General features: G+C 53.8%; 1 protein-coding gene across 1 annotated transcript in view; it reads right to left on the minus strand.

The window, feature by feature from the left end:
- The window catches only part of PIK3C2B (phosphatidylinositol-4-phosphate 3-kinase catalytic subunit type 2 beta), a 94555-nt gene that overhangs the window by 27599 nt on the left and 53572 nt on the right, over window positions 1-13384 (minus strand). Inside the window, exons 17-24 of the mRNA XM_045298186.1 lie at window positions 12876-13064; window positions 11212-11305; window positions 10954-11048; window positions 10212-10392; window positions 9449-9556; window positions 8787-8879; window positions 7317-7446; window positions 6253-6438 (exon numbers count right to left, since the gene is read on the minus strand). Of these exons, the coding sequence (XP_045154121.1) occupies window positions 6253-6438; window positions 7317-7446; window positions 8787-8879; window positions 9449-9556; window positions 10212-10392; window positions 10954-11048; window positions 11212-11305; window positions 12876-13064 (1076 nt within the window). The remainder of the gene's footprint in view (window positions 1-6252; window positions 6439-7316; window positions 7447-8786; window positions 8880-9448; window positions 9557-10211; window positions 10393-10953; window positions 11049-11211; window positions 11306-12875; window positions 13065-13384) is intronic.

Consider the following 13384-nt stretch of genomic DNA (forward strand, 5'->3'; position numbering starts at 1 on the left):
GAACACACACACACACACACACACACACACACACACACAGAGGTTTTTAAGCGCTTTCACTGGTGTCATTTTCCCTCCACAACACCCGGGAAAGTAGGCATGGCTCAGGGTATTACTTCTTTCAACAAACACTTATTAACTCTCCTCAGAATCCCCAACCCTTCTTCTGCATGCGGGGCTTGCTGTGGATCAGAATTGACCAGAGAGCACTGAAATCTAACATTCTTTTGGAGAGGTTTCTTCTTGCCCCAAATAAAAGGCTCATTTTCAGAATTCTTGGTAACAGCTAACTGCTGATCTAATTTAAGTCGCCTCACTCCAAAGAAGAGCTGAGGCAGCTAAACACTTGCGGGACTGTTTCTCACTTGGAAATCGGAGCGCTCCGACTGGTCAAATGTGTGAGAGGTATTTTTGAGTTGGAAGTAGGGGGCGTGGGATCAACATCTGTCCAGAAAGCAAAGCTACCTGGCGCCAGCGCGACCATGCCATTTGTGGGGACTGTACATTCTCAAGAAAGTCTCAGTGGCAGAGGGCAACGGTCAACTCGAAAGGTCCAAAATCAGGGATGAGAAAAAGCTTCCCAGGTGTGCAGCCTTCTTCGCCCTCTCCCCTTCCACAAACATCCACCCACCCTTCAAAGACCCTCTGAGCCTTCCAGTATCTCCAGACGTTCGCCGCTCCAGTGATTTCTCCTCCTTTGAGACCTCACAGAGCCACTGCCCCCACCATTCACTGGGTGCTGAGTCTATACGCCACCTCTCCCCTCCCCTAGCCAGGGGTTGTTGTAAGCAAGCCACGGTGACCCTTTGCACAGCAGAACGAAATGCTGCTGGGCCTGCACGGGCCCTACAAGGGGTTGCAGGTTGGACCACTGGGAGCCATAGGGCTTTCATGGGCTGGTTTCTGGAAGTACATTGTCAGGCCTTTCTTCCTAGCCTATCTTACTCTGCAAGCTCTGCGAAAACCTGTTAAGCACAGTGGCAGTTACACAATCTCCGGTCATCTGAGCAAGGGGGTGGAGCCTAGCCTGTCAATCAGGTCATAACCAATGAGGGCTCTGTGTGGGCACAGCCTTCTTCTGAGGACTCTGGGAACTCCTGTCTTCCTCCCTGGAGGTGGGACACACACTTTCCCTTCCAGACATTCCTGTTGACAAGCCACATGGAGCTACACTGATGGAGCCAGAGCCCTGGAGCTGGAAGAACCACATGGAGACCCACACCAGCGCTGAGATGCTTCCACCACGACTGGATCCACAAGACTTTCTACCCACTGGCCCGTGATCTTCCTGCATTCGGCATCATTGCATGTGTTGTATGAGTCTGAAGAGGATTTTACAGATTGGTATCGGACATATGGGCTAATATCAGACTTATGGACTTGATCTGGACCAGGCTGGGATGTTTTCTTAATATATAATTACTCTTTATATAAAGCTCTTTCTTGTATACATGAGTGTCTATGAATTTGTTTCTCTAGTCAACCCGGACTAACACAAGCAACACAGGCCTCCACTGACAGATTACTGGGGGTACACAAGATGTTGGCCAAGAATCACTCCTAGGTCTTCTACACACTACTGCCCTCAGGTTGACTTAGGCTTACCATGACCTAAGGTTGTGGAGGCTGTAAATCTTTACGGGAGCAAATAGCCTCTTCCTTCTCTCCAGGAGTATCTGGTAGGTTTGAACCACTGACCACTGACCTGATAACTTGCCTGATAGCATCACTAGGGCTCCTAGGTGAAAAGTCCATGACTGCGTGGGCACTGTCGCCCACCCCTCAGGATGTAGGGATCTTCTAAAGTCTCACAGCAAGCTCCTTGGCTGTTCCAGAAGGCCTATTTTAATGTCAGCCACAAACAGAAGCCCTCCCCGCAGTCCACACCTCGCTACTTGTCATATTACAACTGGAACTGAGACTGGAAAATGTATAAATATCTCACAGAAGACACCCCCTGGGAGGAAAGAGAAAGCAATTTCTAAGAAAGGGAAGATGCATCGTGAATGAAAAGATACTGCCCGACCAGCCTGCCTCAGACCTTCCTTCCTCAAAGGCATCCCATGCGGGCTCGTGCCTGTGAGCACAACCTCAGCCCTTCTGACCCAAAGTCGACCGTGCGTGGGCAGAGCTCACCTGTCGCTGGCTGTTTCCCTAGCGCTCAGTCAGGAGCTGTTCAACGTCCATCCGCCGGCTTCCCTGGCTGTTGCATTGTGGGAAACTAACACTGAGGGAGGACTATATTCCCTAAATTATAACAGAGGGAATCTGGAAAGCTAGTATTCCACGGTAGGAAAGTCACCACTTTGTTAAGTTAGAGATAAAGTCCAAGTACATTATCCTGCTTTAAATAGCGTTCCCACAGATTCCCCCCTAACAGCCATGCTGCCTTAAAGTGAGCACATGGTTGATTTTGTCTCCCTACAAAAACAGACGTTATCCTTTCGCTAGCTCCTCCGGCAGTGTCACCCAGCCCCCCTCACACCTTCCCCAAATGCAGGTTTCCTCACCTGTGAGCTCAGGGACTTTACTGTGGTGACCACCCACCTTGTGACGTGTGTAACTACTGAATATGCCTGTCTTACGGCTTCCTATACAATCCCAAGACAGTCAAGAAACTCCTCTCTTCTCCCACCTCCACATGGACCACCAAGAAGGCCTGAGGTGAGCGTGCTACCATGAAACGTGTCTGACTCCTTTATTTTATTCTCTCTCCTATCTTCCCTATCCTCTAGATATGATATATGATCTTCATACAGCATCATCATACGATTGCGCCTGCTGGCCCTTCGGTGGTTGTAGGCTGGCTTCCTCAGACATTGCAAGAGGTCTGATAAGTGGAGTCAGCCGGACAAGCTGGCTGTCAGGCGGTTCATTTACAGTTCTTCCTGTACGTTCCCCTGTCCTAGGATGTTCTTGTGGGTTGCCATAACATAAACCTAGCAAACGACAGCCCCCTCACATGGAGCCCGTGACGGGCACGGACAGACACACGGTATAGACGCGCTGCCTGTAAACGGAAACGTGTGCGGCGGCTGCCTGCGAAACGGCCTTCGTTCTGTCGGATGTTCCGATAACCAACCAGCTCTGCTCCCTCTCTGCTCCCCTGCAGTGATTCCTCCCTGGACGCAAACCACTCTGGAGCACCAGCCCCGGGACCGGGGCCACATGCCCATGGGAAAATGACTCCACACTTCTCATCTCACGAAGCCCTGCAGGGTGTTACAGTCTTACTGGCCTGTCATCTTATGGCATCGAGGGTCTGTCTTCTGATTGGAGGGGCTTCAGTTGTAGGGAGCCTGTGTTGAGTAGCTGGTCAAGGGGAAGATGTCTCTCGTTCTGCTCTCCTGGAAGTCTCTGGAAGGAACTACTAGTAGAAGTAGCTATCTTCCAGTAGAAGTAGCTGTCTCCCATGGACTGATGTTAACCGCTGTAGAGACCATTAGAGAAGCCGAGGCCTTTATGAACAGACCAGCCTCCTGGATGAGAGAGCTGAGATCCAGTGAAGTGATATTGATTTGTAGGGAGATAATGTGATGATCTTTTGTTTTTGGGGTGGTTTTTTTTTAATGTGATGATCTTAACTCACGTCTTTCACTGATGTCATGCATGTTTTCACCTGATGGGGTGATTTCTTTTTAATGCAAACATAACCTGTCTCCACACAACATCCCCTATTGTTAAACTCACTGCCAAGGACGCAATGCTGACTCGTACAGACAGCAACTGTTCACAGGAGTTGAAAGTCCCGTCTTTCTCCCAAGAGCTGCTGGAGGTTTCGAACTGCTGACTATGTGGACCACAGCCCAATGCATAACCATGACACCACCAGGACTCCCCTCTACTCTTGGGGAGAAGTCCCATGGATTCTTTCCTCCTTCCCCCACATAGTCTTTACCTTTCATGTTTCTCAGACATTAAGCGGCACCACTGTGCTAGGTGTTGGCTTTATGGTTGCGCCCTTCCGACGCAGCAAGCATCACGTAATGAATGTGATGGATGTAACTACCAAGAACACACAGGAGGGCACTCACTCCACGCCGGGCATCAGAGACGGGGGTGGGTTTCAAAGGATGGGGAAGAGGCTAATGGCATTCCAGGTAAAGGGGATACCATGATGTACAGGCATGAAGGGATATGCACGGCCCCTCAGCGGGAGTGCAAGTGAGCGTGAGAGGGGGGACGTGCAGTGGGCGAGTCCACACAGGCAGACACGGCTGGAGAATGAAAGGCGGTGAGCGCACTGCTCAGGAGGTTGGACTTCCCTTCAGAACCCGGGAGCCGCAAAGGAATGACACGGGCGAGTGTGCGCCCTGTTCTTACAAAATAAAACAAAACTCAAGAATCCGCGCGCAGGATGGAGAGGAAGAAGGAGCTACAGTAAAGCATGACTAAGGACTGGGAAGACGAGGGTGGGCCCGGAGCCCCTTGGAAGCAGAGTCTCGGGACAGCGGACAGTGAGGCAAGAGCAGCATGGAGGCAGTCGCCCTTCTAGGCCGCTGACCAATGGCGCGCCTCCTGCTGTGGAAGGGCAGGGGACACAGACCACCAGGGAAGGAGGGGAGATGGGAAGTTTACTACCAAGTCGAAAAGCTCAGTGGGAAGAGGCTAGAGGACTGGCTTTGGAGGTGAGCAGCACCTGGGAGGTGGTTAACGTAGTAAGACCGGAGGAGCTGGCACAGGAAGAGAGAGAGGAGAGCACAGCAGGCTAGGGATTAAACCCTGGGGAATATAAAACATGGAAGACCTTTTAAGAGCATCTAATTACGTGTTCAGTGAACAACATTCTGTTTATCTTTTGGCTTCCTATGCAGGTTCCCTGCCCGCCTCAGGGATAAAATGAGTGGACCAATCTAAAAGTAATATTAGGATCCCTTTGTAAGTTAAATGTATATACATTTTCATTCTGGCCTACAATCAGTCTCTTATGAGTTTGGCTATTGTGACTTGTTCCTTTCTCCCCTACCCCCAGTTATCCCAGGAACTAGCTCTGTGAACCTGTGGTCCAGACCTGGACCAGGCCACAAGAGGTCTACTGCACAGTGAATTCCCACTTGAAGCACCAGCCAACCCCCTTTCTAACATCCTTGGTTGATGACAAGGAACCAAGAGTGAATCTATGAAAAGGTTCCTATCAGTTCCTATCCATGAAAAGAGGGATGGATCTACCATGGCCTCCAGTGGCTCTTCCAAAAAATTCCCATTCTATCAGGTGCCACTGAACTGTCTGGGAACACAGTGGGGACGGTGGACCCTCACTCAGGAGGGTACCAGGGTTCTCATAGGTTGCCCCCCCTCCCCTTCTCCAAAGGGCGCAGTTGTGTTGTCATCACCAGGCGCAGTAACTCGGCGCCAGCCGGGTGGGTGCACAGAGCAATCCTACCTCTTCCAGCCCCACCCCCACAGTTCCCCACCACTTCTCCACCCCTCTCCCAATGGCCAAGATGGACCCCTCCTTCTCACCCCTGGTGGACACCATGACCACCAGCATGCTGGCAGGGGTTTGAGAGGGATAGACTGCATGGAGTGACTCCCACCCCAGTGACATTACCACCTTACTAGGCCCTCCCCTGAGACCCCTGCTCACTGCCACTGTTCTCCCCCCACTCTGGACCCTGGGGTCATTTTGGTGTCAAACACCCACACCCCCACACCCCACCCCCACCACCACCAATCTCAAAACTGTGAGAAAAGGGCCCTGGGATGTATTGGGCTCCTAACCAGAAAGTCAGCAGTTCAAAACTGCCAGCCGTCCCAAGGAGAAAATTGAGGCTCCCTACTCCCATAAAGACATATCGTCTTTTGGGGGGAGGAGGGGTACTCAAAAACATTTTTTTTCTACAATCTTTGAGCTTCTCAACCCCTTGTTGTTAACCTATGATCTCTTCCAGGACGTCAAATATCTATTTTGACCTTGGAGTACTGGTTAAGAAGAGAAGGATGTAAAAAAAAAAACAAACAGACTGTGGATATAATCATTACAAACCAGATACAATAATTATACTGACACACAGCTACAAAGTTACTGATGAACTGTAGATACAGAAAAGTCTGAGTGATCCACCTTTGAGAGAGAGAGGAGCGCTTTATATGTAAACAAGAGTCACAGAAACTCAGAGTACCAGAACCCCACAGGGGCCCTTCTCCCCTGCCCTACTGGGTGGCTACGAGTCGGAATCAATGCGATGCTTCCCAACGGTGAGAAAATAAATTTCTGCTCTCGAAGGTCAGACGTGCACGTCTGTTACTAACAATGAGGAACATCTGCCGGCCACCCGCCACCCCCGGGCCCGGCGTCTACCTTCTCATACTCGTGCTCCCCGGGGTTGTGTTTCTGCAGCCAGTCGGCTAGTGGCCGGTCCTTGAAGGAGCCGGTCACCCCGTGCTCCACCTGGATCTTGCGCAGGGTCTCGGCGTTGGGAATCATCTCCACCATGCCTGAGCGAGAGGAGGGGCAGCCCCCCAAGCAGAGTGAAGGAGACTGCAGGGGGAGCGCTACCCGCGAAAAGATTCTCTATCCATTTAGCTCGAGGGCAGCTGGACAGAGACTGACGATAAGGCTGGACGTTGGGGGAGGAGGGGCGTGGGCACAGGAAGGTCATTCCCTCTCATGCTCCAATTCGCTGCTCCCGCGGAGAGCACGTGGCAGCTCCTTGTGCAGTGCCTCTTGCTCTGGTGGGCAGCGTTAGACACAGCTAAGACGAGGGGACACCCTATCAAGGATTCACATGTAACCACCATCCACCTTTAAAACCAAACATTTTGCTAATCCTCTTTCGTCTAGTTCACTTGCCCAACTCTGCTTTTTATCTCCCCCCCCCCTCCTTTCCCTGGCTGGAGTATTTTAAAGCAAATTCCAGATATGCCATTTCACTAACATGGGGATACCACGGTCCATTCCCTCATCCTATCCAAAAAATCAGCATGCATTTCTGAATATGATCTCATACCTAGCCCATATGCTATTGACTTCAACTGTTTCCATTAAAAAAACTTTTTTTTTAAGTTAGTTTCACTCAGGGGCCAAAGTCAATAGACTAGATTTGGGTGCTACATCCCCACATCTGTTTTATTTAATGTCTTTCTTCTTGCCTTCTTTTTTTTAAATGCCATTTGGCAGCTGCTTTGGTTTGGTTTGGTTTTTTTAAGATCACTCTATTGGGGGTTCTTACAGCTCTTAGAACAAGCCACACTCAGTAGTATCAAGCATATTTGTACTTTGTAGCTTTTTATGAACCCATCTTTTCCTTTGCACCTTCCAGATTGGGGAACTAGCAGAGGGCAGTCAGCAGGCCAGCCCTCTACTCCCTACTGACCTCTGCCCCGGCCCGTGGAGAAGCAGCGGAAAATGACCATGCGCATGTCCAGCCCCTCCTGCACCCAGATCTTGCTCATGATTCGGATCATCTGCAGGGTCAGCATGTCCTGGCGAAGATCGTCGCCACACTGGAGAGAGGAAGAGCATGACCTCAGGATTCCATACCTGCCTCCCAGGTGGGCAGCATGATCCAAGGGCCAGAGCCAGGCCGGGTCTGCCCTGTCCTCCCATCTTGCACCCTGACCTGCTCACTCAGCACATATCAGCTCCCAGCACAGCGATGTCCCAGTAGCCTTCACACTGAGTCCAGGCTGAGTCCCACGCGCCCTCTCCCTCCACCCCACATTCCCACCTGGATTAGATCTACATTTCCCTCCAGCAGTGCCCTGGAGGCACCGTTCAATCACTCCACCACGCACTGAAAAGGTAGGGGTCTAGACCCAGCCCTGCAGCAGGAGAAAGATGGGGCAGCTTTAGAAATCTTAAGGGGTATTTCTGCTCTGTCCTACGGGCTTGTTGTGAGTTTGAATTGATTCAACAGCAACAGGTTTTTAAACAGTGGTGTAGAGATTACATGTTGAGCTGCTAGCCACGAGGTCACAAGTTTGAAACCACAAGCTGCTGCGAGGGAGAAAGAGGAGGCATTTTGTTCCCGGAGAGTTAGTCTCAGAAACCCAGAGGTGATTCTGTCCTGTCAACTCAATGGCAAGCGAGTTTGGTTTTGAGGTCGTCCGTGCCCCCCACCCCCGCCGCCCCCCATGCAGCCCTCTCTGACCACCAGGCCCATTTATGTAAACTTGGAACTTAAGCCAAAAACTCACTGCCATCAAGTCAATTCTGAGTCATAGCGACCGAGAACAGGGTCGAACTACCCCTTCGGCTCCGAGAGACTTTACATGCTTATGGCAGCAGCAGTGTCATCGTTCTCTCGAGGAGCGGCTGGGGAGCTTGGTCGGAGGACCTGCGGTCAGCAGCCCACTGCACCACCCGGGATCCTGAATTTAGTATCGTCTACACACAAACACAGTGCAAACTGCTAACTCATGGCCATGCATGCCTCCCCCCTGCCCTCCCAGCAACTAGATCACATGCTCCGAGCTGTCTCAGAATCCCTGGCGTCCTGGAGTCAGACGGGAGCTCGGGGTTTATCTACTCCCCCCTGCACTTGATAGAATAATTCATTTCCTCTTCAATTCCCCTGCTGTGCGGTCATGCAGCGTCTGCTTGAATGCTCCCAGGGGCAAGCCGCTCACCACTTTACCCCTGCCGTTATTGGTAGGGCTCTGTCTACCAGAAAGTACTTTCGTAGGCTGGGCTACCAGTTGTCCCCAGCCCCCTGGGGGCCACACCCTGGGCTATATTCACCAGCAGAGAATGGGGGTAGGGGTGGGGGAAGAACAGCCAACCATGCTCCTTCCTGCCTTGTCTCTCCCACCTCTCCCGGCAGCTTCGAGTGAAGGGTGCGCACCTTGAAGATGACCCGGATGTTCTCCCCCAGTGGGTCCACGTTCTGGAAGGAGAGCTTGAGGGGGACGGCGTTGGAGTTGAAGTAGGAACAGTCCTGTGTGGCCAGGAGAGCGGTGGCCAGGGTCAGGGCGGAGAAAGACCCTCTTTGCTTAAACCCCACCTTGCCTTCCCACAGTCCGGGTCAAGGCCCCCCCATCACTTCCACCAGATTTCTCAGGCACCCCTGGGGTGCTTCCCTCCTGACTGCTCTCATCCTGGCTCCGTTCCCACCGCCCTGACTCCGGCACCCGCTCCTACAGGCCATTCTGCACATGACTGGCTAGTTGTGTGACTTCTGATGTGTAGGGACCTCAGTTCGTCCCTCTGCATAATGCCTCACAACAATGCCAATAGCCCGTCTTTAGCAGAGGCCGGCACAGGGAAAGCAGGAGGCACGAGAAACAGGAGATGAGAGCTGCCCTTCCCCCACCCTATGCCCAACCCTGCCTTCATCTCCAACATCCGCAGGGGGAGACACGTAGCCAGCCCCCACCCCAAGTCCTCCAGCCCGCACAGCTGTTTGTAGAAGTCCCCCAATGTGCCTTTCCTCCTTGCAGCTCTCAACAGCCACACTTCTGCAGCCCACTCCTACCCGGAGCCCCTGCCCACCCGCCAGTCACTCACCCGAGGCACGATGCCCTTGGCCAGCAGGCTGGGGCTGAGCGGCAGGCGGCAGGAGCCGTTGAGGGCAAAGAACTGTTTCACGTCTTCCAGGCCCACTCGGAGGACACCCTGCGAGGGGGGGGAAGGGCTGTCAGCTGCCCTCAAAACCCGGCCTCCCCAGGAGGGGTCTCCAGAGGGCTGGGATGACTACCACCTGTGAGGACGGTGGGCCACTTTCAGGAGGCCCTTCAGAAAGAAATCCACCTGAGTCACCTCCCCAGGCAGGGACAGAGCCGGGGCAGCAAGCTCCAGGGCCTACCCTGGAAAGTGACCGATATGGGGACGCAGGAATGAAGAACTCACTCGGGGCAGGCTGCTTCCCAAGGGGAGCTCTACTCAGGCTGTTCTCAACGGCCTACCCTTGACTCTGGAGCTTCACAACTTGCAAACAGGGGCAGCAGGGAACACGCCTGGCTCAACAAACCCCCTCTGTGCAGAGATCTAAAGGTGTAGCCTGGCGGGGGGTGGGGGGCTGTGGACCTGAGCCATGACTCACAGCCTGGTACCCAACCCCTGGCCAGGGGCTCTGGTGCAGCCAGCATCCCGTCAACACTGTCATACCTGGCCGGCCAAGAAGAACCCACGGGACAGGCTGCAGCCAGCTCACAGGTAGATGTCTGACTGTGGCCTGTGCTTTAAAGACAGAGCCCACTCCCTCCCACCCTCAGTCAGGCCAGGCAGGCTGCAGACGCTCAGGGCCAGAAACGGGCAGCGGCAGCCTCACCTGCCGGGCGGATGGTGCGGCCTCCCGGACCTGCTGGGCCAGCTTGGCCAGAGTGTTGACCAGGCAGCACTGGCGATTAAACTCCTCCCGCAGGCCCTTGCCACAGCAGCACAGCAGGGCCGCCAGCAGGTACTGGTAGCGGATGCTGAACTGAGAGTCCTTGAGGCCATCCTTCAACAACCTACAAGGCAGAGGGGACGAGGGCAGGGGGGATGTCAGGACACTTGAGGAGTCCCAAGCAAGGGGGCCACATGCAGGCCCAAGGCACAGCAAAACTCACCCCAAACTGGGCAGGGAAAGTAGATTAGATGAAGCGCTGGGCTGCCGGCAGAAAGGGTGGTGTGTGAACACCAACTCACCCCAAGCGGCCCCATGGGAGAAAGTCCTGCTCTGCCACCTGGGGTCACTATGGGTGGGAGCCCACTCAATGGGTGCCAGCAGAGCAGATAGACAGAGGCGTCACCAGGCGACAACCAGGTCTGCGTCCACTTCCTCTTTAAGCCGAGAGCTCAGGGCACCCGTGCACCTGGCTTCCCTGCCATGTTTCTGCCAGGAGGTGCAGGGACCACCCACTGAGCTACACAGAGGTGACCTGGGACGCCCTGAGGGAAAGATAGAAGCTCAAGGGCACAGCAGCCTCTAAGGATGCAGCCCCTTGCCCGCCCCTGCAGGCCTTGGATGGAAAGCCCCACCCACATGAAGGCCACTCCTCTCCCTCCCACCTTTCCAGGAGCTGTGTTACCAGAAGAAGTAGTGAGTCACTCGCAGGTCGGAGATCGCTCGTTTGAGGAGGAAACGCACCAGGTGACTGTCCAGGTAGCACTCATATTTCAGGGGCTGGGAAGGAGGAAGGGGCGGGGAAGCTGAGGCTTCAGTACTGCTGCCAGCTACACAGAGCACAGGCCCTCAGGGGGCCTTGGGTTCTCAGGGCCAGAGTGCAGGCTGACTTGGGGTCTTGGGGTTGGGCCGTCAGAAATGGGGGGCAGGCCTGTCCACCCACCTGCACCAGCTGGGGCAAGTAGTCCAGCAACTCAGCATCTGAGAGTGAGCTGATCCACTGGACGGCCATGCGCCGCACCTCCTGATCCGGGAAGCTGTAAAACACAGACACTGGCCCTGATGCCCAGCCCCGGGCTGGGCGGCACAGGCTTCTAATCCACCTGGAGTCCAGAGCGAGGAAAGGTCGCCATGCAGGAAAGGCAAGGTTCCCAGAAGGCACCAAAACATCTACAAGGTCCTTCACACCTTCTCCAGAATGACCTCACCCCACGGTCAGAGTCCACTTCAGGCCGCAGAGGCCCAGATCTAGGGGCCACACTTGTGCCGTGTGACGTAGAGAAATGGGATAAAGTCAGCAGCCCCCACCCCACTCCCAGAGAGCTCCTGCAAGCGGACCCCTAGGTCAGCAATCCCCCATCAACGAACCTTCACGAGGGTTACAGCATTACTGTGCCCTGGGAGCCCTGGTGGTCCAGGAGATTACACACTGGGCTGCTAACCATAAAGCCGGGAGTTTGAGCCCACCTGCTGCTCTGCCAGAGGAAAGATGAGGCTGTCTGCTCGCTCCCTGGATGATCGATCTATGGTTTCCGAAACCCAAGGGGGCAGTTCTGTGCTGTCCTATTGAGTGAGTGCATCATTAAGAAGCCCGGTACTGCAGTGGCTTAGTCGCTGGGCTGCTGATCACAAGGTCAGCAAGTCTAACCCACCAGTCACTTCAAGGGAGCAAGACCAGCCTGTCTGCTCTGGTAAAGATCTAACCTCACAAACCCTCCACAGGGTCCCTGTGAACTGGAATCGACTTGATGGTAGTGAGTTGTTTGGGCTTATTTATTATTATTATTGTTGTTGTTGTTACTTCTGCTTCAATCCTTACATGCAAAGACTGCCGGACAAATCCCAGAACTTTATTTATGTTTATTTAAGCCAGCATGCTTTGACTGAATTACTTGAGTGGGGATTAGCGAGATCATTGCCTCAAAAAGTCCCAAAGGGAGGCTTGTGGATCGGATCAATTTAGAAAACAGAGAAGGGAGAAACCAGCCAGGTAACTAGGCTGCCGGAGCCTGAAACTGGGAGCCCGTGTCCCCCTCAAAGAGGCCCTCAGGGGGAGGCATGAGAGACGCAGGCTATGCATCTGTCAAAACTTAGCAATTCACACTTCAGGTTTAGGCATTTTCCTGCCTGTAAATTATACCTCAAAAGGAAGAATAAATAATCAAAAGCTATAAACAAAATAAATGCCAAGCTTCAGTTAAGGACACCCTGCTAAGATATTTAGGTGGGAATTTCACGATATCTGCCACTGCCTGGCATGTAATGTTATGAGAGGCAATCGGATGCATCCCATGGAATGTCTGCAAATAGCACCGGAAGGAGGTGGATGGCTGGGTGGAGAGAGGGATGGGTAGACAACAGAGTACCTGTGGAAGGTACTCAGGGACTCCCTATACATTCTGTCCATTTTGTCAAATGTTACAGTGATTTGTCATGAAATATTAGGAGGTGGGGTGAGACCGAGAAACAAGGAGCTGTGGAAGAGAGGTGGAGACCCTGGCCCACTTCACCATTCCCCCAGACCCGGGCAGCTCAGTGATGGCGGTGCCAAGCGCTGGCTTCAGGAGGGCATGGGTGGGGGTGGGGAGAGGTGGGTGTCACACTCACGTGGCATGCAGGAGCCCCAGGGCATCCTGGTGGTTCATGTGGGTCCACTGCTTCAACAGCGCATAGATGTCGGGCAGGCACGCCCACTCCCAGCTGGGGGCGCTGGCGAGCACCAGAGGGAGCGAGCTCACCTCGGAGTGGCAGTAATAGCGCTTCTCCCACAGGTGCTTTTTGTCAGCATCCGTGAGCCTGTGGGGCAGGGGCAGGAGGGAGCCGAGTCCACCGGCGGGAAGGGCTGCATGCACCCTGACACAGCGGTTCCCCAACTCTCGCTGCCCGTTCATCACGACTGCCTGGGGAGCTTGGTAAAGCCCTTATGCCCAGGCTGTGACATGTGACAGGTGCACTGTGGTGGTAAACAGCCCGTCGCCCCGCGAGGGTGCACTGAGGTGCTTTCCACAACAGCCAGGAGGCGGAAACAACCAAAACGTCTGTGCGAGGCTGACCGGATAGCAGAGAGCGGTCAAGCCACCCACCCAGTAGTGGTGCACTGCACCACCAGCCAGAGA

This window comes from Echinops telfairi, unplaced genomic scaffold (genome assembly GCF_000313985.2).
Source record: "Echinops telfairi isolate 266 unplaced genomic scaffold, ASM31398v2 ScPeMD7_7424;HRSCAF=8462, whole genome shotgun sequence".
NCBI lineage: Eukaryota > Metazoa > Chordata > Mammalia > Afrosoricida > Tenrecidae > Echinops > Echinops telfairi.